This window comes from Marmota marmota, unplaced genomic scaffold (genome assembly GCF_001458135.2).
Source record: "Marmota marmota marmota unplaced genomic scaffold, marMar, whole genome shotgun sequence".
Classification (NCBI taxonomy): Eukaryota; Metazoa; Chordata; class Mammalia; order Rodentia; family Sciuridae; genus Marmota; species Marmota marmota.
This window is the reverse complement of record NW_026000082.1, coordinates 2,446,976-2,474,428: the sequence shown is the minus strand read 5'-3', so window position 1 is coordinate 2,474,428 and position 27,453 is coordinate 2,446,976. Positions and strand designations below refer to the sequence as shown.

At 40.7% G+C, this 27,453-nt stretch overlaps 1 protein-coding gene across 1 annotated transcript in view; it reads left to right on the top strand.

Annotated features, from left to right (window-relative positions):
- Positions 1 to 23,493, top strand: part of Cachd1 (cache domain containing 1) — a 127,542-nt gene extending 104,049 nt beyond the window's left edge. The window contains exons 16-26 of the mRNA XM_015484907.2: positions 3,165 to 3,287; positions 4,399 to 4,498; positions 4,588 to 4,704; positions 7,554 to 7,714; positions 8,051 to 8,137; positions 8,822 to 8,938; positions 10,088 to 10,239; positions 11,996 to 12,157; positions 13,623 to 13,700; positions 14,397 to 14,498; positions 21,775 to 23,493. Of these exons, the coding sequence (XP_015340393.1) occupies positions 3,165 to 3,287; positions 4,399 to 4,498; positions 4,588 to 4,704; positions 7,554 to 7,714; positions 8,051 to 8,137; positions 8,822 to 8,938; positions 10,088 to 10,239; positions 11,996 to 12,157; positions 13,623 to 13,700; positions 14,397 to 14,498; positions 21,775 to 22,013 (1,438 nt within the window). The 3' untranslated portion in view covers positions 22,014 to 23,493. The remainder of the gene's footprint in view (positions 1 to 3,164; positions 3,288 to 4,398; positions 4,499 to 4,587; positions 4,705 to 7,553; positions 7,715 to 8,050; positions 8,138 to 8,821; positions 8,939 to 10,087; positions 10,240 to 11,995; positions 12,158 to 13,622; positions 13,701 to 14,396; positions 14,499 to 21,774) is intronic.
- The last annotated feature ends 3,960 nt before the right edge of the window (positions 23,494 to 27,453 follow it).

Genomic DNA, 27,453 nt, shown 5'->3' with positions numbered 1-27,453 from the left:
GTCCAAATGAAGCATGATGGAAATCTGATGAACTTTCAAATTAGAAAAGCCTGGGTTCAAATACCCCTTCTAATTACCTTTATAATGTATGCTTAACCTATATTAAGTTCAATGAGAGAAATGGCCATTTAATCCTGGATTCTGTCCACCAAGTCCCTAAATGAATAAGTATTTGCTTTTGCCCAGCAAAAATATGCAGTCCATATTTCTCACCATTTGAATATTTTCCTTAGCTGAGTGTGATTTTACTATTTAAAGCTGTGTGTTTTTTATTCAATGTAGTTTAGATTGCAAGTCAGCTTCTGGTGCTCAAAGTAACACTGGCTTTGCAGATCTATTGATAGATGGGCTTTGCAAAGGTACAAAAAGTAATGCAGTGATTTGGGCCTCCTGTGTCAATTTGAGAACCAAATTCAAACATTTTTGCCTTGGTTTCCTCACCTAGGAAAGAGGAATATCAGGAACTATTTTAAGTCATTATTTTAAGAATTAAATAACATGTAACATATAAAGCTCTTAGAATAGTATTGGTTCATGATAAGGACTCAATAAATCTCACTTTCATTATTATTATGTTCCATAACCTCTTTGAGCCTCATGTAAAACAGATATAATAATGCCCATATTGAACTGATGCAATGAGAACTGTAGGTAATGCAAGTAAAATGCTTAGCACTGTACTTGACAATGACAAGTCCTCCCAAATGGCAGCTATTTTTATTATAATACCATTCGTCCTTTAAATTTGCCACATTTTAACAGGTCAAAAGGAAGAGCTTTAGCTAATAATCAGCTTGTTGTGAAGTACTCCTATTCACCCTTGGTTTTCAGGAGTGGTGTGGCTGAGAGTTAGGTGAGGGGTTTTCTAATTCAGCACTCACTTGTCAGTTACTCCCAGTAGCTCTGTTGCAGTTCTTCCATAAGCATGCTCAGGGGACTAAGAATGTAGCTTTGCATTCTTGGAGAATGATAATGCTGCTAGAGATGAAGTACAGTCATGATTTAGGGACAGGTCACGTGTGTTTTGGGCAGTTTAAAGCTCATACAAGCATTGTGAACAGCCTAGTCTGATGTGCTTAGAAATGTAGGTTTGGTTGGATTTTTTTCTATGAAATTCCTTATGAGTTGCTATGGTAACAGTATATTTAATCTGAAATGCAGGTAAAGATATGAATCCAGACATAGAATGGCATAGATAGGCAAGATGCATGCTGTTACTTCATATTGATCATACTGGAGCAGATAGTAATCATACAGAGAAAGTGTAAAAATAAGATCAATTTATCCCAAAACATCCCACATTCACAATCCCACATCTCCCCAAGCTTCAGTGTTCCTAAACTGGTAATGTTTCATAAGATTGCTATGAGAAATAACTAAGGTTTCTGTTTGGTATTTTCTGTATAAAAAAATCACACAGGGGCGGGGTTATAGCACAGTGGTATTATGCTTGCCTAGAACATGTGAGGAAATGATTCTGTTTTCAGCACCACATATAAATAAATAAATAATAAATAAATAAATAAAGTTTTTGTATCCATCTACAACTGAAAATTTTTAAAAAGAAAAGAAAAAAATAAATCAGACCAGTGATGATAATAAATGATAGATTCTTAAAAGTCCCGTTCTGGGTAAACCCTGCAAATTCTAAACAGAAGAGTGCAAGAGGGTCAAGGAACCTAGGCCCCTCCAATTAAAAAACCAGATGAGAAGTCCACACTTCTGATATTATCTAGCAATTTCTTAAAGTCTATTTTCTCTGAAAGAGAGATAAGTTCATTCTCAACCCAGGTATGAGGGCTTAAACTCACAATTTTGTTTTCTTCTGAGTAACTCCTCCTTATGGGGTGTTTCTCTGTCAGGCAGCTCACTAAGCACTACAAATGCGCTCTCTTGTGGAATCTCAATAACAGGTTTATGAAGCAGGTCCAGTTATGCCTCCATTTTCAGATGAGAGAACCGAAGTGTAGAAAGTCTCAGTAGCATCCCAGGAGTCACCTAAACAGAAACCATCAGGACCAGGATTTGACTTCCTGTGTACTTAAAAAGTTAGCGCCATGTCATGTTGCTCAGCTTTCTCTTCCACAGCTCTCCTCCTTCTGAAAGTAACTTTGTAGAATGGAGAAAGCACTGGTGGATGAACCAAGAGAGTCTAGTTCTTAAATAGAAACTGTGCTTTGAGTAGATTCAACCTTAGTATTGTGGAAAGAAAACTAGAGTAGACATTGTTCCTACCAAGTTCTGTGTGACCTTACACCAGTCAGTCAGCCTTTGGGATCTTCATTTCCTTATCTACAAAATGAAGGAAATAAGTAAGGGAATAGCATAATAGCCAAGCATCCAACCTCCCAGTGGTATACCTATATACCTATATTTTTGCCAAATAGTCTAGCCACTCTCTGAACACATGTGGCATCAGGGCTAGCCACATTCTGCCGCAGTCTGGCTGGGCACAAATCACGAGCCACTGAAGCAGGAACAAACTTTATTTTAAAACTGCAGGAAAACACTTCACACAGCTCCCGGGGAATCCTCCCGAACGCCACGAGGCTTCCCCAGGAACCCCCAGCCGGAAATATCTCTCTCGGAAATCCCTCCTCCTGCACTTCCCCAACCAATGGGAACTCTCGGGGAATCCCCGGAAATCCCCACGAGAACTCCAAAATAGTGCGAGAACTCAAAAGTTGCGGCAGAGGCGGATAGTAATGCCTCGCCTGTCAATCAATACTGTTGGCAAAATGCCAGGGACCATACAGACTCGGCCGTGGCTCTCAGCAACATTCCACCACTGCCTGTGTTTGGGACTGGTCTTATTCAGAAAGTCATATCTTAAGTCTTAACATTTTCTGTCATGAAATATCAAGTTATATTAAATCAGTCACTTAGTTTTTACAGGCATGGGAAGTGGGGAAGAACAGTAGCAATGTATTTCTGATACTGTACAATGTCCCTATTACTGAACAAATCTCTTTTTAAAAAATATTTTTTTAGTGGTCAACGGACCTTTATTTTATTTATTTATATGCATTGCTGGGAATCAAACCAGTGCCTCACGCATGCTTGGCAAGTGCTCTACCGCTAAACTACAACCCCAGCCCCTGAACAAATCTTTTATGCTTAAATAAGCCATGCCTCTTGTCCTCATTAATCTTTTTCACTTGAAGTACACAGCTGTCTTCCGGGCACACTGTGGCTGTGATGGGCATTGACTTTACACTTAGATACTTCTACAAAGTTCTGATGGACTTATTACCAGTTTGTAACCAAGATGGTGGCAACAAAATAAGGTAAGCCCCTTAGGGACACTGTTTCCCATCTACTGCTAAAATAAAAAGAAATAGCTGTCAGATATCTCCAGATAAATGGCAACTACATAGATATGGTCAAGATAAGAAGTCAAGATCATGGTTTGGGTGTTCTATTAAGAACCTTATATTGAAAAGATTTTTCTCCTTTTTCTCATCTTTCCTTTCTCTAAGATGATTTAGACAAATGGATGCTACACATAACAAGATGAGTAACTGGCACAGATACCAAAAGCTCGTTTCCCTAGAAGTCAGTAATTAGAGGTTTCCCATATCTTTGGTACTAGAAAGACCGGAGGGTACTCTTGGGTAGTACTTTTGATGTTAACTTAGTCATTAAACCAAAGTCCTTGTGAAATTTCAGCTGCTTAGACTGCTCCTTTTACATTTCCCCAGAAAGATGCTCATGGAACTAAAAGTCTTTGCCTCCTGAATTTCAAAAGAACATGTCTGATCAAAGCAAGGGCATTCCCTTGATTTAATGCAGGCTGCTTTAAAAATAGCTTTCTTAGTTCAATCTCATGGTCCGTACTTCATGTCAGGGCTGAATTTCACATTGGCTCTTAATGGGGAAGTGCAGGATTCCTGGCAAAGTGATATAACCAATGTAGAATAAAATAAAGCATAATGTAGCCTTGATTAAAGCAGTTCTAGCTTTGCTTATGTAATGTTTTTATAAAATAGAGTTTATATTTCCCAAGAATGTTTTATTTTATATATGGTTATCATTGAAAAAATAAATTATATGGTTTCCTTGAAGCTCATGCCTATAAATACTCAAGTCACATATATCCTTGCAAAAGGTCTTCTCAGTTCATCATGCTTGGATTGAGTGGGTACATTCTGTATGAAATATGTAGGTGACCACAGAGGATGGTTTAACTCTGACCTTATCCTGCATCCCAGGCAGTCTACCACCTCAAAAATAAAGTGTCTATCTACATACCAGCCAGCCTGCCTACATTTTTTTTTCAATGAGTATTTGTTGAGAACTTGAAATAAATGCAATTTGTTTCAGGGCTAGCAAGGTAAATGCTCTCTGAAAGCACAGAAGAGCAGCTCACGTGAATGAACATCACTTGTTTTGGTACAGATGCTTCATAATGGAGGACAGGGGTTATCTGGTGGCACATCCAACTCTCATTGACCCCAAAGGACATGCACCTGTGGAACAGCAGCACATCACCCACAAGGTATTTGTTGCAAAGCTGATAAGCTCAGTTCTCCAGCAGCCTACACCTCATTCCATGGCATTGTCTTCTGTTCTGTTTGGTCTTATTAGGAGCCCCTGGTAGCAAATGATATCCTGAACCACCCCAACTTTGTAAAGAAAAACCTGTGCAACAGCTTTAGTGACCGAACAGTCCAGAGGTTTTATAAGTTCAACACTAGCCTTGTGGTAAGTTGATTCCTTAGCACTCTCATTTACCAACCTTTTACAAGATATGAAACAGATAGCAGCACAATTCACAATAGCAAGACTGTGGAACCAACCTAGATGCCCTTCAATAGACGAATGGATAAAAAAAAAATGTGGCATTTATACACAATGGAGTATTACTCTGCATTAAAAAATGACAAAATCATAGAATTTGCAGGGAAATGGATGGCATTAGAGCAGATTATGCTAAGTGAAGCTAGCCAATCCCTAAAAAACAAATGCCAAATGTCTTCTTTGATATAAGGAGAGTAACTAAGAACAGAGTAGGGACGAAGAGCATGAGAAGAAGATTAACATTAAACAGGGATGAGAGGTGGGAGGGAAAGGGAGAGAGAAGGGAAATTGCATGGAAATGGAAGGAGACCCTCAGGGTTATACAAAATTACATACAAGAGGAAGTGAGGGGAAAGGGAAAAAATACAAGGGGGAGAAATGAATTACAGTAGAGGGGGTAGAGAGAGGGGAGGGGAGGGGAGGGGAGGGGGGATAGTAGAGGATAGGAAAGGCAGCAGAATACAACAGACACTAGTATGGCAATATGTAAATCAATGGATGTGTAACTGATGTGATTCTGCAATCTGTATACGGGGTAAAAATGGGAGTTCATAACCCACTTGAATCAAAGTGTGAAATATGATATACCAAGAACTATGTAATGTTTTGAACAACCAACAATAAAAATTTAAAAAAAAAAGATATGAAACAGAATAATGGGTTAATGTCTGAATATTGCTCTTGCCTCTTTCATTGCCTTAGAATTACAGAATGATAGGATGGAACACAATCTTAGTCCAGCTCATGATTAGATGAATGTGAGATAGAAAGCCCAGGGTAGAGAAGGGAATGTTTTTTAAAGTCTCACAGTTGGTATTTTGTTTTGGTTTTGTTTGTTTGAAGACTCACCCAATCTTTCCCTTTGAAATATCTGCTTAAGCCTTTTCCCACACTCTTGTATAAATATATGGGGCACCACATACTCATCTCTTCCTGTCTTCTAGAGATCACTCAGTCTCCTTAAATTCCTAAGGCCACTTTGAGTCAGTTCTTGATCACCACCCTGTTAGATGGGAACTGTTATGCAAATCACCTGAAAATAATTTCTTTTTGCCCTTAGAATACTCTGCATAATTTGAGTTGCTGCAAAATATACCTAGTTGTGGTTAAATGTCTTAAGGACATTCTTACTAATATGTAAAAAATAATCCTAATTGGGAGCAATTATAATAGGGAAATAGAATTAACATTCAAGAAGTTATTCACAGAAAGTCTTTAACTTAGAATAAGTATCATTAAATATGTAACTTAATTTTTTTTTTTTTTTTTTGTATGGGGATAGAATCCAGGGATGCTTTGCCACTGAGCTGCATCCCATGCCCTTTTTATTTTTTTATTTCTGGACAGGATCTCACTAAGTGCTGAGACAGGTCTTGAACTTGGAACCCTCCTGCCTCAGCCTATCAAGTCACTGGGATTACAGGCATGTGCCACCATGCAGGATTAAAAATATTTTTTGAATGTAGTGGGTTAAGTTGAAAATCTTAAACTAAGTGTTAAAGAGTTGATTGCAAAAAGCAATTGTACAGTAGAAGAGAGGAGTTTAAAAAAGTGAATATATTAACAATGCATATGCATTTTTTTCAGGTAGTTAATTTATTAACTCTTCAAAGCAAGGGAGGTCATTACCACCCCATTCAGACCCCATACCATTTTGAGCAGCACTCTCTTTTGGGGGGGGGGGGAACACTGACAAACTTGAGGAGTGGTCAGAGGGAGGCTGGAAGGTTGTCATAGGAAAATCTGGCTTTTTCTGTGTGGCTTATATTATTTGTGCAATGATTTTCAGAGTTTTTGGTAGACAAAGCCAATATACTCAGGTAGAAACATGTCAATGTGAATTAGAATAATTTCTCAAGGGACCAAGTTAGATTTGGAGCACCCCTGGTTATTGGAGCTAACAGGATGGGAAGCCTGTGTTATTGCACATACTCCAGAGGTGTGCATCATCCACATAGTGAAAAATGCATCTAAACCCCTAAGAACTCATGCAGTGCTCTGATTCTCAGTTAGGCTCCTCCTCACCGCACACATATAGGCAAAGAATAGCTTGCAGACAGGCATTCATTTGCCTTGGGGTATATGACACATGCAGGAAAATGGTTATACACAACTTTAGAACATGCTTTTGTGTCTTTGGCTTTTTAATATAATGAACACATCTGGCCATCCAATCAGCTGGCTATCCCAAATTTGCTTGTTATGGAGCAAAAAAAGGAGATACCTACTTTAGTTAGATTGTTTCAATATTCTGAAAGCAGCAAACTAGCCTCTTAAAGAGACTTTAGTTTTTAAATATTATATTACTCTGGGAGAAAGGTTTGTTAACCAAGGGAAAGAAATCTTTCTTCATGTTATGTGGTTAATTGGGTTTGCCTTTGAATAAATTTTAAGCTATTCCTTACCTGAAAGTCATCTTTTATTGCTTCTTGAAATTTTCATTTTTATGACATATTGTTTTGTGTTTTTAAAAAGATGATCAAATCAGCTATAAAAATGTGTTTTGGGGTGTAGATATAGATTAAAAGATTATATAATATGTTTGCAGGTGATAAATGGGAATTATGTCTGACTGATGGAACTGAGTAATTTTTCCCCATATTTTAACAGTGACTGTGTACTACTTTTATAATCAGCAACAAAGTTTTATTTGAAGCTGTTTTCAGCAGATGGTTGAAGGGTTGTTTTCACCAAGGTAGGACTGAGTCTTTGCATTACTGTCTGTCACTGCTGACACCTTGATTGTTCTATAGGGGGATTTGACAAACCTTGTGCACGGCAGCCACTGTTCTAAATACAGACTGGCGAGGATCCCAGGAACCAATGCATTTGTTGGCATTGTCAATGAGACATGCGACTCACTTGCCTTCTGTGCTTGCAGCATGGTGGACCGACTCTGTCTCAACTGTCACCGGTAAAAATGCCATGGGTCATACTCTCTGTTCCCCATACTGTTTAAAAATTTAACTGATGCCAGTCATTCAAAATAGCATACGCACAATGAACCGAATAGGCAGATGTGTGCCCTGAGGAAAAGGAAAGTCACTGTTACAGAAACATTTAGAGCTGTATTGTTTGCAACATTGTTGTCCATGGGGCACTGGACCAAGGCCAATTGAGTATTTAAAACTTTGGTCACCACTTTTTTATTTTAACTGGCAAAGGGTTTCATCATTTTACTTCTACAGTGCATGTACAATATACGATTGTCATTGACCCTCTGCCTAGTAACTTTTCCTTTGCTTTTCAGAATGGAACAAAATGAATGCGAATGCCCTTGTGAGTGCCCCCTAGAGGTCAATGAGTGTACTGGCAACCTCACCAATGCAGAGAATCGGTAAGAGGTGTGTGTGTGTGTGTGTGTGTGTGTGTACACATATGATATATGATCTCCTTATAAATGTACACATAACTATGTACAAAATGCTACGAGGTTTCCTATGGATTTGGTTTAGGTTGGGGTATACAAAAATGATTCATTCCAATGATGAACCTGTTCAGTATGCCAGATTTCCAATGATGTACGCTTTGAGGTTAAATTTAAATAATGTAAAAATATGAAAAGTGTCAGTGCTATGTACAAAAAAAAATGAGCATTTACTAAGTATATACCATGTATTAGGTACTTTAACACATTAAATCACTTAGTTTTGTAATTAGCCCTGTGATTCTCATATTTGTTTAGGTATAGAAAAACAAAGTGTCCTTATTGTGTTGCTAACAGTGAGTACCTCAGAAAAGTAAGACTGAGGAAGAGATTGAGCAAGAGAGATTATATTTCACTTTTAATTTTATACTTTCCTGTTATGTTGAAGGTTTATTATTTTATTATATGTGTGTATGTTCTATTGTACATAAACAAATTGAATCCCAGGTAGTTAAATAATTGACCTAAGGTTACATTAAGTGGAAAAGCCAGAATTCAAACTCAGATTTGTCTGACCACTGTCAAGGACCAGTGCATGATGAGTTTGGAATGTGAGTGATACAGTCCTAACCTCCAGACTTGCTTCTTGTACAGAAACCCAAGCTGTGAGGTCCACCAGGAGCCAGTAACATACACAGCCATTGATCCTGGCCTACAAGATTCCCTTCACCAGTGTGTCAACAGCAGGTGCAGTCAGAGGATGGAAAGTGGGTAAGCAAACCCCATAGGGAATGGCGACCAGCAGCCTCACTGAGCTTTTCTAGCTAATACTTGATCATTCCCATTCTTGCTGCTTTGAAAAGAATATCAGTTTTTCTGATCTGAAATGGATTTTTAGACACCTTTTGTCCACCAGATTAAATATTTTTCAGCTCCTGCTTGTTACAGCTATTTGGCATTTGACCATAGGCTGGGAATGTTTCTCTTGAAATAAACACAGGGTGAGGAGATGTGGTGTGAAGAAGCAAGGCAAGGGAGCAAGATCTGCTGGAATCCAGAAACAGAACCCAGCCTCAAGGCTCTGTGTGATATTTTGAAGCTCATTAACTTCCCTGTCTTAGAAAGCAAGTCTGCTTCATGGCAGTTTGGAGAACTAAGAGCTGCATGTCCCCTGCTCTCTGCTGCACTCCTCCCTAGGTTTTGCTGCACTAAACATCATGGGAATCGTGGCTGTGATAGACTAAGCCTGGGGGGTGGGGGTGATTAGTTCATTATAGCTTTGGTTCCCTTGGATTAAGCAAAGCAAGTGCGTACAGGGGACAGCCAGCCCTGCTTTTGCTGTATACTCTAGCAGAGGAGGGGTGTGCCATCAGATTGATTAATTTGGTATGTTATGCAGTAGCCCCCATCAATTAGGCTTGGGAAGCACTGCATGTACTCCCTTAAGAGAGTCATTGTGAATGTAATATATTAAAGGCTCTAAGAAATTGGCAGAAAATCATTTTAAGCAGCCTCAGTTTTCCTAAACTTATTTGATTATTCCTTTCTTTTTTTTTTTTTTAAATAATGACCACACACATGGGGGTTATTAGACCAAAATCAAAGAAACCTTTGGGTCATATTCATTTGGTCTTTTTTCAGGATGATTTAGAATAACCCTGCACTAATCCATGATATGTGGGTGTCATAATTTAATGCACAGAGAACAGTTTTATTTCTCTCATTTCCAAGTGGTCAAGAGGCATAAAGCAGCTATCCCCAGGCAGACTATTGCTGTTCCCATTTTGAAAGAAAGAGAAAGGAAAAGGCAGGTCATCCACAGCACACGTCAGTACTGAACTCTGGGGACTGTCTGTGCCCAGGCTCATGTGGCCTTTCGCCCACACGGCTTTCTGGAACATGAAGTGTTGTCTCTGACAGGGACTGTTTTGGTGTACTGGATTGTGAATGGTGTGTGGTGGACAGTGACGGGAAGACTCACCTGGACAAATCCTACTGTGCACCACAGAAGGAATGCTTTGGGGGCATCGTGGGAGCCAAAAGTCCCTACGTTGATGACATGGGAGCAATAGGTATGTTTATTGGGGGCCCAAAGTAACTTGATTCTTAAATACACATATTCCCACCTACATACTAAGACAAAAATCTTTTTTTTTAATGGTTCTGGGGATTGAATCCAGGGGTGCTCTACCACTGAGCTACATACATCCTCAGACCTTTTTTATTTTGAAACAGAGCCTCCCTCAGTGACCCAGTCTGGCCTCAAATCTGTAATCTTCTGGCATCAGCCTCCACAATAAATGGGATTACAGGTGTGTGCCACCATACCCAGCAAAACAGAAACATGTTAAAATAATAATCCTCTGCCCAATTTCCCCTATTCCTTTGCCAGTAGTCTTTTAGTTACAAAACCAAGGCACATAATTACCTTCAGAGCTGGCTCGATATTCGGTTCAGAGACAGCAAGCAACCCTATGACCTGCCAGATTTTGAGATACTGGAATTCACTCCCATAAAGCTTGTCCTGAGAAATACAGGGCTGATTTCCTGAACTCCAGGCCTGCGTGAATGTGCTTCTAGCTGTCAGAAGCTAGGGGGGCCAGTGACGTGCAGTGACCACTGTATATCTATTTCCTATGCAGCCTCTTATTTCCCTTTCTCCTTGCAGCTTTCACAAGGCAGAAGTCTTAAAGCTACACGTCCAAATTTAGGGCCTCCAAGTCAGCAGTTGCCAAACCTACCCCATGTAGCTTCAGGTAGAGTACAGAACACCACAGGAAAGAGAGCCTCTGGGGTTGGGCTCCAAGACCTTGAAGACACCATCAAGGACACTATTTCTCTCATTAGATATTTTTTCAGTCTTCCTGGATTTAGCACCAAATCCTAATTCTTAGCTGACAGTTGAGTCAAATATAATTAATACAGATGTTACTCAACTTATGATGGAATTACATCCCAGAAAGCCTCACTGTAAGTTGAAACTATCCTAAGAGAGGATGGGTTTAATACATTTAACCTGTCGAACATCATAGCTTAGCAACACAGCACACAGTGGATTGTCAGTTGTTTGCCTTCAAGTCCATGTGGCTGACTGGGAGCCAGGGCTCACTGCAGCTGCCCAGCATCCTGGGAGAGTATCCCACCACAGATCACCAGCCCAGGAAAAGATGAAAATTCAAAAGTCAGTGCACATTTTCTGCTGAATGCGTTATTGCTTTGTGTCATCATCAAGTTGAAAAATCTAAGCTGAATCGTAAGAGATTGGGGACCACCTATACCTTGACTTACCCACCACATTATTTTTTGAGCTCATGTGTTACCATGGGGTCAGTTGGGAGTATAGTTCAGGCACCTGTGCTCCAAGCAATTATTTTCTATGTCCACCTGCAATTTCCTACCTGCAAAGAGAAAATAGCGCTTTAAAGGGAACCCATAAGCTCTGAAATTTGGTCTGTTTAGCTCATATTTATTGTGCCTCGGTCCCTTGTTTCAGTGAATGAGTGACCTGACCCCCAGCAAGACCTTACCTCTGTGCTGGGTACGGTCTCCTCTTCTAGGAGCTAGGACTCTTACAGCGCTGGGTGCTGTCTATTTAAGTGATTTGCATCCACTTGAACAGTCCTTGCCCTTGTGCTCTTGCTCCAGTTTGCAAGCATTTTAGAGCAAGGAGCTAAAGCAAGCTTCTATTCCCACATTGGTGGGTCTTTTGGAGAATTCAGAGTGCCACACGACTGTTCATCAGAACCCTTCCCGCTCTGTCCTTCCTATCCATCGTCATCCTTCCATCCCCACCTCCTACCAACACACGTGTTTGTGTATTTGCTGAAGGTGACGAGGTGATAACCTTAAACATGATTAAGAGTGCACCTGTGGGTCCTGTGGCCGGAGGCATCATGGGCTGCATCATGGTGCTGGTCCTTGCTGTGTACGCCTACCGCCATCAGATTCATCGCCGGAGTCACCAGCATATGTCTCCGCTTGCTGCCCAAGGTGAGTGCAGAATGAATCCCAGTGCTCCTCTAGGAGGCAGCTGCCTCCTTTGGGTTGTTCCAAGGCTGGAAGGACAATGACCAATTGGTTAAGTCTCTTAAGAAATTGCAAGGGCAGCACTATATCCTTAGCTTCTTTGGAGTCATCTCAAAAGTCCCCAAAACCTGTTTTCTTTAATGCCTAAACCCTGCAAGCCCCATTCTGATTCCCCAGGAAAATCCATGGATCTTCTCTTTTACCAGCATTGGCCCACCATAGCCTGCCTCTAGTGAGCCAGCCAGGAAACTGGGGGGCTGAGTGGGAAGTTTGCACTGCCCTGGTGATTCCCCATGGCACTGTTGCCAAGAACATGGATCTGTTGTATTGCAGTTGCTATTATATGAAGTGAAGGTGCACACCTTGGAATAATCACATCTCTTAAAACAGGAAAAGTAATCAAATCCAAGTGCAAAAAAAATCTGTAATCATGACCTTGATACTGAGATACCAGATTTTAAGTATGCTATGGTACTCATTTGAAGGGAGCAACAACGATTAATGACCATCCTATACCTCCTAAAGCCCCAGGGATGTGTTAACCTGACTCTCATGGAGATAAAGTTAACTGGTGAGGTAGCTCACCCTGGCAGCAGTAATAATGAAATGAGGTTGGAAGGCTTTTCTATGACTGCAGCTGAAGGGGACCAAGGGGTCATGATCTCTGTTAGTAGCAGGGATAATGAAAATGCACCAGCCCTTGGTGAGATTTGGCTAGGCTGAGGATGACCACCATCCAGTGTGACCTGTGCCTGGCCTTTTATAGGGATTTGTAACACCATTTTATCAACATGGTAGGTCTTTGTTTTTGACCCTGTTGCTTCTGTTTTGTCACTATAGTAGAGGATTAAAGATCACTCGACCTCCATCAACTTCTTTTCTCCTGTTTCTTCAGAAATCAACCTCAGTGTGTGTATGTGTGTGTGTGTGTGTGTATGTGCAAGCACATGTGTTTGTGTGCTTGAGTGTAGAACGAGGGATAGAATCCAGACTTGCTCGACGTCTGAGCTATACTCCCAGCCCTTCTTATATTTTTATTTTCAGTTGCCAAGCCTATCCTCAAACTTGAGACCTTCCTGCCTCAGTTTCCCTAGTCTCTGGGGTCACAGGCATGTGCCACTATGCCTGGCTTGTTTATTCACTTCTTGTTCTCCTTTTGATTACTGCTCCCTCTTTCATTAAAAAAAGCACGGAGGGGTTCAGCTCATTTTCATCCAAGATAGAAACTCTCTACTGCCTCTGGGTGTGTGTGTGCGTGTGTGCTGTGCTAGTGCTCTGCCACTAAGCCAGCCCCCGCCCCCCCCAGCCCAGGATTCATTCTTGATGGAATGCTGTCACCCAGCCATCAAACGAGCACTCAGCAGGGTATTAAAGCGGGTGATTTTGTTTGATTAAATAGTCATGTTTCTCTCTTTTTAATGATGGGTAGAAATGTCAGTGCGTATGTCCAACCTGGAGAATGACAGAGATGAAAGGGACGACGACAGCCACGAGGACAGAGGCATCAGTGAGTACCGAGCGGCCTGGCGGCAGAAGGCATCAGCAGGAGGCTGATCCAAAACAAATATTCTTTCTTATGTCCTTTTGCCTTGTATGAAAATTTAAGAAGCTTTGACATGGTGGGTGTGTTTTTTTTTTCCTCCCTTTTCCATTAGGAATAAGTGTAGGTCCTCACTTTGTTTTAGAAAAATCTCAAAAGACTTTATGTTGTTATTCTTTGCAGTAGGTGCTCTGACCTGAAGCTGCTCACCTTTTCCTTTCTTTCTCTCCCTCATTACTTTCCAAAACAGTGTTTTAGGAAGGGAATGTTCCAATATGCATTTTTTCAGTCACACACACATACACATACACATACACATACACACACACACACACACACATACACACACACTCACACACACAAAACTCAGAAGGGAAATGACATTTTCTATATCAAAGGAGCATTCCTTGAGATACCCTGGCCTTCAGCTACCTGGAACATGGCCTCTTGGTACACGTTAAAGCTAGATAATTAAGTACCTCTCCCTGCCTCAGTTCTAAGTCACCTCTCCTCATCCTCAGAATTTTTTTCAAAAATTGCTTATTCTAGCTCTCCAAAGAATACCTTCCCCCAGCATGCAAGTGAGCATGTTCAGAGCAAGGGGGTTGAGAGGATGAAGGTGCTGGCATGAGAGTGACGTTCACTGTCCTTGACTTCCTGCAGTCAGCAACACCCGTTTCATAGCTGCTGTCATTGAGAGACACGCGCACAGTCCAGAAAGGAGGCGTCGTTACTGGGGCCGGTCCGGAACTGAAAGTGATCATGGTGAGTTCTTGCTTCCTGCCATAGAAGACCAGAGGAGCCTGCTCTGCCTGTGGGATGATGCTCACACCTACTCCCTCTCTCACCTGCTCTGTGCTTAAAGTTAGTTATTTTGACATAGTTTCCCCCAAAAGATGCACATCAGCATGAAACCATTTTGTAGGAGCCCAAGGGCAGTTTTGCTTATATCTCAGCACTTCCAGGCATAAGCCAGATGACCTCTGGGCATATGGTTTGCTTCCAAGTTTTTCTCCACAAAGGATTCAGGGCTGGGGTGTAGCCCAGCAGTAGAGCACTTAACTGGTATGCAAGGCCCTGGGTTAATTCCCAGCACCACAAGAAAAGGAAGGAGGAGGAGGATTCTTGTTGACTATGTGGAACCCGACTGCTGAGCTTGGTTCTCAGCACAACCAACACCTGTTGAGGTTCAACCACCCAGTGTTGTTGTTGGGCAAACTACAACATCATTCATGGCTCTATTGGGGCATGACAAGAATCTGGGCTGTCTCTAGCACTCTCCACCCCGATCTCTGGCCTTGTCTTGGAAACTCAGAAAAAAAAACTTTGCCAAAGAAATATTTGCACTGAGCCTTGAAGGATTATTAAAGAAAGTTAGGAACCAAGGATATTAGAGGTAATTAGTATGTACAAATACCAGTAAGATGCTAAGGGACAGCCTAGGCTGAGTAGGTGACAATGGAGCCCAGGACTAGGAAGGCCATGTGCTCCACTGGAGACTCGGCCATACCACATGGCTTCTCACCTTCTAAAGTCATATTGCTTATTTTCATGAAGAACAGTAGATATGTCCTGGTCTGTGAGCATCACTGCCACCATTTCAAAAAAAACATAAGAGGGATGAAAAATCTCTTGTGAAATCTCTTTTTTTATTTTCTAAGATAGTTATCTAATTTTCCAGAAATCTTTATTTTTCTCTCAGAAATAAGTCTTTTTATGCATAAATAATATATTTAAGTCTTTTTTATTTAGCTTTTCCCACACCTATCCTGAAAGAAAAAAAAAATCTTTATGTGCTTCCCCCCTATGCTCAAGTGTCAGGGTCATTTTCATCCCAGCAACTCATGACACCTTTTATACCACTGCCAGGTATTCAAACTCCGTTTGGAAAACAGGAGAAGCTAAAACTCTGCTTTGTAAATTGGAGACTCTTCATTTGGACTCTGAATAACATTGTTTCCACCAACTAAATAGAACCTTAGGGTTTCTATGGAGAGCCAAAGCAGAAGTTAAATTTTTTCAGTTTCTTGACTTTCTGGCTTTTTTCCCCAAAAAAAAAAAAAAACCTTTGAACCTGCATAAATTTCTTCTGCTCGACAGTTCTGTGCCTTCTCCTCTGAATAATAAAACAGGTTTGCGGCTGCTAAAGTTCAACAGAAATAATTTCTTATTCAGCAGAAATACTGAATCCTTTTTTTGTCTCTCTCCCCAGTTGCATCCCTACCAAATTGGGATTCTGAGTGATGTTTCCAGTGGTCCACGAGCCCCTCCCATTGTCTCAGTAAAATGGCAGATGAAGCAACAGCTTAGATAAAGAGAATGGTGTAGTGTGGCAGTATCTGAAAACCAAGGAATCTAGCTAAGGGCTTCATTTCTTTCATTTTTCACAGTAATTGGATCCCTGTTATCCCCAAGGGTTAAAAAAAAATAGTTTTTCATGCAGACAGAATGCAATACCAGAAGTGGAGGGCATTGATGTTCCACATATTCCCAAATGCATCATGAAATTAATAGAAATTAACTGGGTGTTGTCTTATTTCTGAACTTGTACCATGGATCACTGAGAGTGGTGGTGTCAAGTTAATGTCCCTGTGGTGCCTAGAGGGTAAGCTATACATACACATTCACATTCAGCAAGGAAGTTTAGTTGTAGGCACACTCTTGCTGCTCTGTACATTCCCCTGTGTGAGGTATCTGTTGTGTGCCAGGCACTGCAGAGTTAGTTAAAATGGGAGACTTGTTATTTCTGCAAGGTGGGGTGGTACAGTAAAGAGCTTAGGAGACAGGGTTAAGGGTCAAACCAAGCTCACTTCAGATTTCCCTCCCCCCCCCCCCGCCCTTTAACAAGCTGTTAGATGTTAGTGAGCTACTTTGGACCTGAGTTTTCTAATACCTTAAAGTAAAATTTAAAATTCCTACCTTGTAAATGTGTTGTGAGGATTAAGTCAAATAACATACGATAGGTTTGGAGCTCAGGATTCACCTGTTTGACCTGAGAAATTAAATCCGGGAAGAAAGCAGAAACGAATGCACATATTCCTGAGATTGGTAAAAGGTGGTATGTGACAGCTTCTGTAGAGGAGGCATTGGGACTGGCCGTGGAGTAAACAGGATCACAGTGCCATGGTTCTGTGCTGCCCAGTGTGGGTTCTTTTCACAGGAGTCTTGGTGTGATACACAAAAGCAAATTTGAAATACATAAATAAAGAGCTGCTGAACAGACTAGCCCCTGGAGTATGGCTTAGAGTAGTGAAGCTTTTAAAAAGAATTAAAACTAAATGTTGCCCAGGCTGCATTTTTATTTAGAAATATTTATGTGGGCTGGGTGTGATGGCACTTGCCTATAATCCCAGCAACTCAAGAAGCTGAAGCAGGAAGATGGCAAGTTCAAGGCCAGCCTCAGCAACTTAACAAGACCCTAAGCAACTTAGCAAGATCCTGTCTCAAAATATAAAATTTTAAAAAGGGGCAGACATGTGGCTCAGTGGTTAAACACCCCTGGGTTCAATCCCTGGTACTAAAAAAAAAAAAAATATGTGATCAATAAATTTCTGTATTTTAAAGGAATCTAATTTTAATTTTATATCACAAAAGATGAGTTACTCAAGTTAAGAATATATTTTTTAATAGGGCCATTTTTGTCAATGTTATGGGTGTTTGGTAGGTGCTAGGTAGGTGCTCTACAACTAAGCCACATCCCAGCTCCATTTTTGTCTTTTGTTTTTGTTTTTTTGCAGTACTAGGGATTGAACCCAATGGGGCTTTACCACTGAGCTACATTCCCAACCTTTGAATTTTGGGACAAGGTCTCTCTAAATTGCAGAGGCTGACCTTGAACTTGCCATCAGGCACTAGGCATTTTTGTCAGTATTCTAAGAATACCTACAGTATTGTTTTTCAGCAAACTGTTACACTTATAAGTAGAGTTATGCCCTGTGTGTATTTTTAACCATAGATGAGTGAAAGGTAGAGGAGAAGAGTTAAGGGGAGGGAAAAGGGAGAAACCGGGAAGTGAAATTGGAGTAGATTCAATTCCATATCTGTATGATTATGTCAGAATCAACCTAGTTATTATGTACAACTGTAATGCACTAACAAAAGCAAAAAGCAAAAGAAAATATTACAAAATGCTTAAAAGGCAAATAAATGCTGAACCTTGAAAACCTGGTCAAAAACACAAGACCCTTTCCTGGAGAGGCAGAAATATCCTATACTGCAGTTATTCTCTGTGGCCACAAGATGGTGCGTGAGATCCCAGAAGGACAGAGCATTCCCCTGCAAGCAAGAGGCTTCTTAGGAACCACCCCAAAAATACATAAGCAGATTGCCAAGGCACAAGAGCCTCTTCTTGGCTCTTCTGTTCCTTATGGATGCCTGGCCTCATTCCTGAAGTCAGTTTCTCACTTGAGATAGTCTTTGCAGACACTTTTCTTCATATGCCTTTGGGAAGCACTGTTTCCTTTGAAAGTGTTAGCTGACAACCTTTGTGTTTAAATACTGTTTCCTCCTCCAGAGTCAGGGGCCCTGTCTGCCTTCATTCATCACTGTTCCCAGTGCTCAGCAGAATGGCCTGGCACTGAGCAAGCAGTTAATGTGTGGAGTGAGAAACTGTGTTGTCTTTCTCCTGTTTGCTCCCCCCTTCAGACTTCCATTAATTTTTTAAGTAAGAGGAAGTTACAGAGGGATTGAGCAATTTTGTTGTAATGAGGACATTAAATAAAATGGCTGTAGTATGAGGGTTTTACTATGGAAAGGCCTCTACTGGGATGCTCATCAGAAAGCAGTAACAAAAGAATTGGGGGTACCCCAAGTTGCCATGGAGACAGCTACCATTATTACCACCCTGAGTGAACCCAGGTACAGTGACCACCCAGATTCAGCGCAACACTAGGCTTTGTCAGAAGCCCTGGACAGGATTCAAAGAATTCTCACCTATCATCATAATTACGTGAGACTAGTGAATCTCATACCAGGCAAAGTTGCAAATTAAGAAAAAATAAAATCCCATTGATACCATTGGTTGGGGGATATAGCATGCAGGGGTTGTTTGTTTTTAAGTGCCTGCTTTGTGTTCTGGAATTTAAGAAAAAATTTGCTAATGAACAGCCCTGTTTTTGTTTTTATTTATAATACAGTAAAGCAAAGAGATATGCACAGAATGCTGTGTAAACTCATAGAAGGAGCACCAGAGTCCTGTGGCTGGCATGACCGGGTTTGGATTTTGTTGAGAAGGGTTCTCAGAGGAGATGTGCATATGGAAGCACAACAGCAGGATGAGGGAAGATGGGAGAGCAAGCCAAGCAGAAGGACCCCATGTGTTAGTCAGCTTTCTATTGCTATAACAAAATACCTGAGAAAATCAACTTAGAGGAAGAAAGGTCTATTTTTGGCTCATGGTTTCAGTACATGGTCAGATGGCTCCATTCCTTTTAGGCCTGTGACAAAGCAGAATCATCATGGCAGAAGGGCACAGTGGAGGAAAACTACTCATGCTCATTGAGAGCCAGGGAGCAGAGAGAAATAGAGATACAGAGAGGAAGGAGTCCGGGATAAAATATCATCCCCAAGGACACACCTCCAAAGATCTACTTTCTCCAACTAGGTCCTACCTCTTACTATTTCTCCCTCTTCCTAATAGTCTACTCAGGTATGAATTACTGAACTAATCCATCAATGAGGTTAGAGCCTTCTTGATCCAGTCAGCTCCCAAAAACCCTCCTCTGAATACTGCTGTATTGGGTACCAAGCCTTCAACACATAAGCCTTTGGGGAACATTCCAGATCCAAACCATAACACCCAGGAATGCTAAAATGAATGAAGCATTACCATGGGTGCTTGTAAGTATGCAGAGATAAATTGTATTTTCTTTTTTTTTTTAAGAGAGAGAGAGAATTTTTTAATATTTATTTTTTTTAGTTTTCAGTGGACACAACATCTTTATTTTTTTTTTATGTGGTGCTGAGGATCGAACCCAGCGCCCCACACATGCCAGGCGAGCGCGCTACCGTTTGAGCCACATCCCCAGCCCAAATCGTATTTTCTATCACAGCCTTAACATGTATAGCATAAGGTGGTCTGAGTGTACCCCATACTTGTTATTGAAGTTTTGGAGTCTCATTTCCAGTGTCACATCGTAGTCTTAGCACAGTCAAAGCTGAGAAGCTGAGGTACTTATTCTGGCCTCCCAGTCTCTTCACCATAGGTAAAAGCATCACTATTTCCCTGGCCTTGGAACCTAGCAACCATATACTAAGAATGTCAACTCACCTGGCATCTTGACCAGATACATCCATTGGGTCACCAAATCCAGTCTGGAATAATCCCTTGAAGCCAACTGCTTCCATCATTTCCAAATACTGCTACTATTACCTCTTAAAGTTTTTGCCTTCCACCTGTCCTGTCCTCCAGCTACCTGCAAGTGCACATCACATCACATGGTGTAGGAATGGCCTTACATTTCCAAGCCTCTTTCTTGGTAGCTGCCTCCTGTTTCTTTACTCGTCTCCACTTATTAACTCCCATTTTTTTCTACTTAGGCCCAACTGAAATGAGTTGTGATGCTTCCTCATTTCCCAAAATTGGAATTATTGTCTCTTCTGCACTTAAATTATATCTCAGTTAAAATCATTAAGGAAAGAAGACATTGCTTATTCATGTTTTGTCATCTCCCCCTCCAGCCCATATGGTCTGCAATGTATGAGTAATTGAATAACTTGTACAAGTAAATTTTACTTGTTTTATTTCTTAAAGACTAGCTTTGAGCTTCTTTTACGGGACAGGTTTTCATCTGTGTGTCTACCCCAGTGACCAATCCAGTGACTTGCACATAAGAGGTGCCCAATAAATATTTGTTGCCTTGGACGGTCTGTGCTATCATTTGAGTAAGATTTCATTGAGGACAGAGAATTGCCTTTCTCACTTTTTCACAGAGCATACATTTTCAGTCACAAACAAATCCTGCTCGGCTGTTTGCAAGCACATCAATTTTTCAGCCACAAATGTGACTAGCACTACCCATGGGTGGGTGCTGATTGATGCTAACTGTAGATGCAGTGGAGATATTAATGAGCTGCCACTTCTAAAACGTTTAAAGGAGATTTTTGCAATATTTAAAAACATGCCAGGGTTCCTGGAATGGAATCCTTTGATCAACAAGGGCAATTTCTTTTGAAACATGTATTACTCAGAATACCAAAAGAAATGAATCTTTAAATGCAGTGAGCCGGCTTACACAGAGAATAGTTGATTCCTTTTCTAGATGGTTATAGGTAGATGTGGAGTATCTGATTAGGTGCTAGAACCTTGGGAAAGTTCCTTAACTTCTCTGATCATTGTTTCTCTCCCTTATAAACTGGATATTAATGTGCATGATTCATGGGTATGTAAGAATTGCCTGACGCTGTGCCTGCCATGGGGCAGGTATACAGTGATGGTGACGCTGGCTTTGTCCTTGTGGACATTTCAAAGCTCATTGCCCCACTACCCCTGAAGGATCTGAGTATTGTTCAGATCTTTCCCTTGAAGCTGCCTGTTGCCTACTTCGTAGATTTTTTTTTTTTAATTTTTTTTTTGGTTGTTGATTGACCTTTATTTATTTACTTATATGTGGTGCTGAGAATCGTACCCAGTGCCTCACACATGCTAGGCAAGCACTCTACCAACTGAGCCACAAACCCAGCCCTGTAGATTTCTTTAATAGGAGAGAAACTTTTAATCTCAGGAAGGAGTTCAAGAGAGAGCTCCCCAAATGACTGTGGTGGTTACCTAGAGGTCGTGGGATGTGGAGTGATTTCAGGTTTTGATGTAATGTGCATGTATAAATATGGCATAATGAATCCCAGTATTGTGTATAATTATAATGCACCAATTCAAAAAAAAAAAGTTCATAGTTCTTTTGCAAGGAAAAAAAATTCCTTCAACATCTGCAGGCAGCATGCAAGTGTCTGTGTCTGCACCTGTGTATCACACAACAGGGGTACCTCCTGGCATCTCTCCTGTGTCTGGGAGCTCTCAGCTGTACTTACTCTGTTCCTTTTCCAGGTTATAGCACCATGAGCCCACAGGAAGACAGCGAAAACCCTCCATGCAACAACGACCCCCTGTCAGCTGGGGTGGATGTGGGGAACCACGACGAGGACTTAGACCTGGACACACCGCCCCAGACTGCAGCCCTACTAAGTCACAAGTTCCACCACTACCGCTCACACCACCCCACCTTGCACCACAGCCACCACTTACAGGCAGCCGTGACCGTACACACTGTCGATGCAGAATGCTAACAATCTCCTCAGCTCCAAGAGAAGACGGGGGTCTGGGAGATACAGAATGTTCTGGAAAGAAAAAAAAAAAAGAGCCAGCATAAAACCTGCCGTCAGAGACCCTTTGTGTGTGTGCTTTGTCCAGGGTGGTTCAACTCACTGCTTGCCCATCGGCATGTTTAAAAACAGAGAAGCAACAACAAAATCACATTTGTGAGGACGTGAAGCTGGTTCTGAAATGGAGGGGGAAAGCCTGATTAATGAACCTGCCACGATGCTAATGGAATGGAACAGACGGCAAACCTCCAAACACAGACGAAACGTGTCACTGAAGCTGAGCCAGAGGAATGTTCTAGGGAGCCAGAAGCATTCAGCTCTCCTTAACTGGAAGAGGAAAATCTGCTCAACCAGAGACTGGGAACGTGGCACCTCCAGACACCAGTGTGTGCTTTGAAGATTGTGCTTTGTTTCTTAGCGGTACCTGGATACCATGGTTGCTGTATGGAACTTAAGTGAAGCTCTCTAAATGATGCATCTCAAAATTTCTAAGTAAAGGATTATTTTTCTACTATTTATTGAACTTTCAAACATTCTCAGACTTTGGGGGAAAGCAAAGGAAACACAGGAGAAATTTTCAGCGATTGTCACTAGCTGTTGTGTGCGTGATGAAGTGGTTCTTTGATTAAGGAGTTATATCTCTTATTTAACTCAGCATCATCCCACTGCCCCACTCAAAAAAAAAAAAATGGGAAAATGAAGAAACCTTTCTCTCTGACTTGTTTACGTCATTTTGTGGAAAAGCATCTTTATTTGTAATGCAGTATTCTCTCTGTGTTTGACAGAAGTGGGAAGGGGCAGAGAAACCCAAGCTGTTTTAAAAGAAATTTTTATGTTTCTTTATAATTCATTTCCACTCCCCTGTACAATACTTTTCTTAGGTTTCTACGAAATCTAATATTACCATTCCAGCCCTTCAGCTAAGGGAGGGTTGGATTTATTCTCCTTGTTTAAAAAGACTATAAATTTTAAAATGTCCCATTTTTGACTCTGAGAATATTAAACACATAAGGGAAGACATTTTAAAATTGTGAAATTTTGGTTCTTAAGATTTCTTTTGAAATCATAGTTAAAAGCTGCTGCCAGTTACCCAAGAACTTACCCACCAAACTGCTTTTGATTTACACGGGGATTAATCAAATCTGGCTACTATGACATGATGGGGCATTGTAATTTTAAAGTAGTGTTCGAATTACAGTGATGTATTTTAGATTCACATTTTGTGATTCAAATGTGTTATAAAGACATTCTTGCACCGTGTGTGTGGTAAATCTCCATTTATATGTAGTTGGAAAAATTCACTGAATAGGGTATTATGATATAATGTAAAAAAAAAAATTGGTTCTTCAGCAGTACAGAAAGTAAACTATATATGTGCTATCTGGAAACCCCTTCATACTGTGTATAAAATTACAGTCTAGTGAAATAAACTGTATTCAACGGACAGTGTGAGTGGCTACACTGATTTGCTTAATGTATCACTTCTTATGCTTCAAGGTAAGTTACGTTCATATCAAAACCTAGGAGGTCTGTTGACAATCTGGAGTATGCATCCTTTCAATGACTACAGTCAACTTGAGGCCCCCTAACCGTCTCAAACAAGCAAAGCAAGTGAAAGGTCAAATGGGATAAGCCAGGCATGGTGGTACACACCTGTAATCCCAGTAACTCAGGAGGCAGAGGCAGGAGGATCATGAGTTCAAAGCTATCCTTAGCAACTTATGCCCTAAGCAACTTAGCAAAACCCTGTCTCAAAGCATAAAAAGGGCTGGAGATATACCTCAGTGGTTAAGCTCCCCTGGGTTCCATCCCTGATCAAATGAGATAAACTACAAAGCAAACATTTAAAAATGTATAGAAAAAATAAAACAAATAAAAATAAAAATGTATAGAACATAGTTCCCCCTTCCTAAGCATCTAAATCTATGTCATTAATATTAAATGGTCAATTCTACACTGAAGGGAATGCATGGGTTTCCTGTTTTTCCCAGAAAAGTAAACTCTATTCATGGGTTCTAGTTTTTTGGTTTTTGTAAAGGTGAAAATCTCTGTTATGAAACTAGCTTCTTTATTGAGGATGGAGAGGAATTAGAGTAGAAGCTTGGTGTTTTCAAGAAGAGAATCACAAAATTTAGAGCTTAAATTTTATATATGTATATACTACTCAAACACAGTCACAGAAACACATTTTGTATCTTTGCAATAAGACTCTCTCCTGTCCTGAACTCAGGGCGAAAGTAATAGGGTGCTTACACCTGAGCAAGAAAACGAATGAGCTTTAGACACTGCATGGAGTATGACATACAGGTTTGTGAAGTTTGGGTTGAAGTTTTAACCTTCCAAGTTACCTCTTCTCATATTCCCCAAGCTTCTCATAGTAATGTTGTTTAAACGTTTGGTAGTGGTGGTGGTCATGTTGGTTTCTTTTTTTGTTTTAGAGGTGGGGGGGGGAGGTTATTTTGCTTTTTGTACCGGGGATTGAACCCAGGGGCACTTAACCACTGGGCCACATCCCCAGCTCTTTTTATTTTATGTCAGGGTCTTGCTGAGTTGCTCAGGGCATTGATAAATTGCTGAGGCTGGCCTTGAACTCATGATCCTTTTACCTCAATCTCCTGCAGACTGGGATTACAGGCATGCACTACCATGCCCAGCTTGGTTTTGTTTTGTAAAAGGAAAAATATGGGGCTGGGGACATGGCTCAGTGGTGGGGCTCTTGCCTAACATGAGCAAGGTCCTGGGTTTGATTCCCAGCACGACAAAAACAAAATATGTTTTTAGAAACTTTATTATGGTGACCAACACTGGTTCCTTGGCTCCTCGGATATGGTTTTTTAATGGAATGCTGAAGAGACATCTGATCATTCATGCCTTCTCATTCCCCAAGGCCTCCTGGTACCTGGGACCAACATTGCTTATCAGTGTTGGTGAGTATCAAGGGCTCAGGACATTCCAAATCACTTTATAGAGAAGAAAAAGGAAACTTTCTATTTGTGGCCTAAACCAAGCAAGTTTCAAATACTTGCCCTCATAGTATATGTTCACTGGCTTCTCAGATAAATTTATTTCAGAACTTTTGGAGACTGTGTGGTAGTATTTTTTTCCCTTTACTTCTTGATTTAATATGAATATTCAACTAAGCCTTAGTGATATTTTATTTGAAAAACTCTGTCAAACTTACTCAGGTTTATTTTGCCAGCCAGAGTGACCATGATACATGAAAAGAAGTCCTGGAAGTTCACTTAAGCTCATTCCCTGTTGATGCACAGCCCCAGGCAGGGATGATTTTCTAATGTATGTCTGGTAGAATCATCATATTCTTAAACACACCCGTCCAGTCTCATCTGTGTCCTTTTTGGCATGTTTCTGAACAGAGAAAGTGCTGGTTTTCTTGGCTGAGATAGAATACCATACTCAAAAATTATTTTTATATTTTTCAGTTAAAAGAATTTTAAGTTGAAAGGTAATATTTCCATATTTGTTATTTGTAACTATATAAGATGGTCCTCTTAATAACTAGAGTGTGTGTGTGTGTGTGTGTGTGTGTGTGTGTGTGTGTGTGTGTACAAGAGATTTTTTGAGATTTTCTTCTGGTTTTCAATTTCCCTGTATTCTAAATTGCTCATCTCTCATCTTCCATCTCTCATCCTTTAATTTGGTGTTCCTTGTTTTTTATTCGTTACTGTTCCCTCCCTCTAAGAAGAATATTTTAATTTCATTTAAATCCTACTGAGATTTTGTTGGATAAGGTTGCACTTTGGAGAGGTACAAACCTTTGTAGTATCTGATTTCTTTTCCTTCCACAAGAATCCATTTTTACCCATCCATGGGTGATGTCTCCCCTGCTGAGCATGCCTGTCCTCCAAAACCTGACTCAGCCCTTCCTCAGTGCCCTCTGGTACCCTGCCATCTCTGAGCTACACATGCTTTCTTCTTGCTTGCAGTGACAGAGCTCTGAATTGAAAGCAAAGAGGACTGAAAGTTCATCCCAGTGTGTCTAATCCCAGGCTCAAAACTGTTTTGGAATTCTTCACCTCCCTCTTTTACTTCACAAATCCAAAGTCTTTGACTAAATATCACTCACATTTACCCATTCCTTCTGTGTGTGTATGTGAGAGACGGAAAGACAGAGGGAGAGAGACTGATTTGCAAGCCTTCTGTATATACTTCCACTGACTAGTGGCCTCTAAACTGCTTCCTTGATTCTCTTCTCCAATTCATCATTAAACAAATAATGCATGAGTTCTTCCTTGTCTGACACTGTGCTAGGAAACGAGTGCACAGGATGAATTAAATAGACATGATCCCTTCTCTTACTGAATGTAGAAATGTAAATGAATAAAAAGCTTGACTCCCCAGTGTTATCCTACTTTTGCTTCACAGTGGAGTAGTGAGTGTGATTCTATTAGTTGACTTCATTCCTAGATTTCTTATTAGTCTTATAAAAAGCTGTGCTAGTCAGCTTTTCTGTTGCTGTAGCAAAATGCCTAAGAAAATCAGCCTAAAGGAAGAAAGATTTGTTTTGCCTCACAGTTTCAGGCATTTAAGTTCCTGGTCACTTGTTTCCATTGTTTGAGTCAGTACATCATGGCAAGGAGTGTACCTATAAAACACAGAAGGGTAGGATAAAAATATCTCTTAAAAATCATGCCCCTATTGACTAGTCTCTCCAACTAGGACCCATCTCCTACAGTTTCCACCACCTCCCAACAGCCCATTAAGCTGTGAATTCATTGAATTAATCCATTAATGAGGTGCATGATCCAATCACCTTCCAAAGGCCCCACTTCTAAACACTGCTGCATTTGAGACCAATCCTTCAACACAAATTTTTGAGAGACACTCCAGATCTAAACTATAACACATAATAAACCCATCCTACTTATTTGGTCAGAAACTCAGACCCAAGATACCCAGCATAAAGCCTTCTTCCTGATGATAGTTGGGTGAAGGGTCTACCTAATTTAGCCCAATATGACTGAAAGAACTAGTTATAAGGAGAGACTTTCCATCTCTAGTAAATGTGAAAAAGTCAGCGGGTCACATCTATCCCCAAAGGCTGCCATTTTGTTCCACTAATGTTCACAGCCTCCAGATGATACTGATTCTGTGGAGTAGAGAGAATGAAAGAATAGGGTAGGGGTTGGGGTTGTGGCTCAGCGGTAGAGCACTTGCCTAGCACATGTGAGGCACTGGGTTCAATCCTCAGCACCACATAAAAATAAATTAAAAAATAAAGGTATTGTGTCCATCTACAACTAAAAATATATATATTAAAAAAATAATAATAATGGGATATCATAAGCTTCTGACTCAACCAGCTCTGAATCCCATCCTATCTCTGGATGTTCATTTGCAAGGATGTGATTTTAAATAGTCCTTGTTGTTTAAGATAGATTTAGTT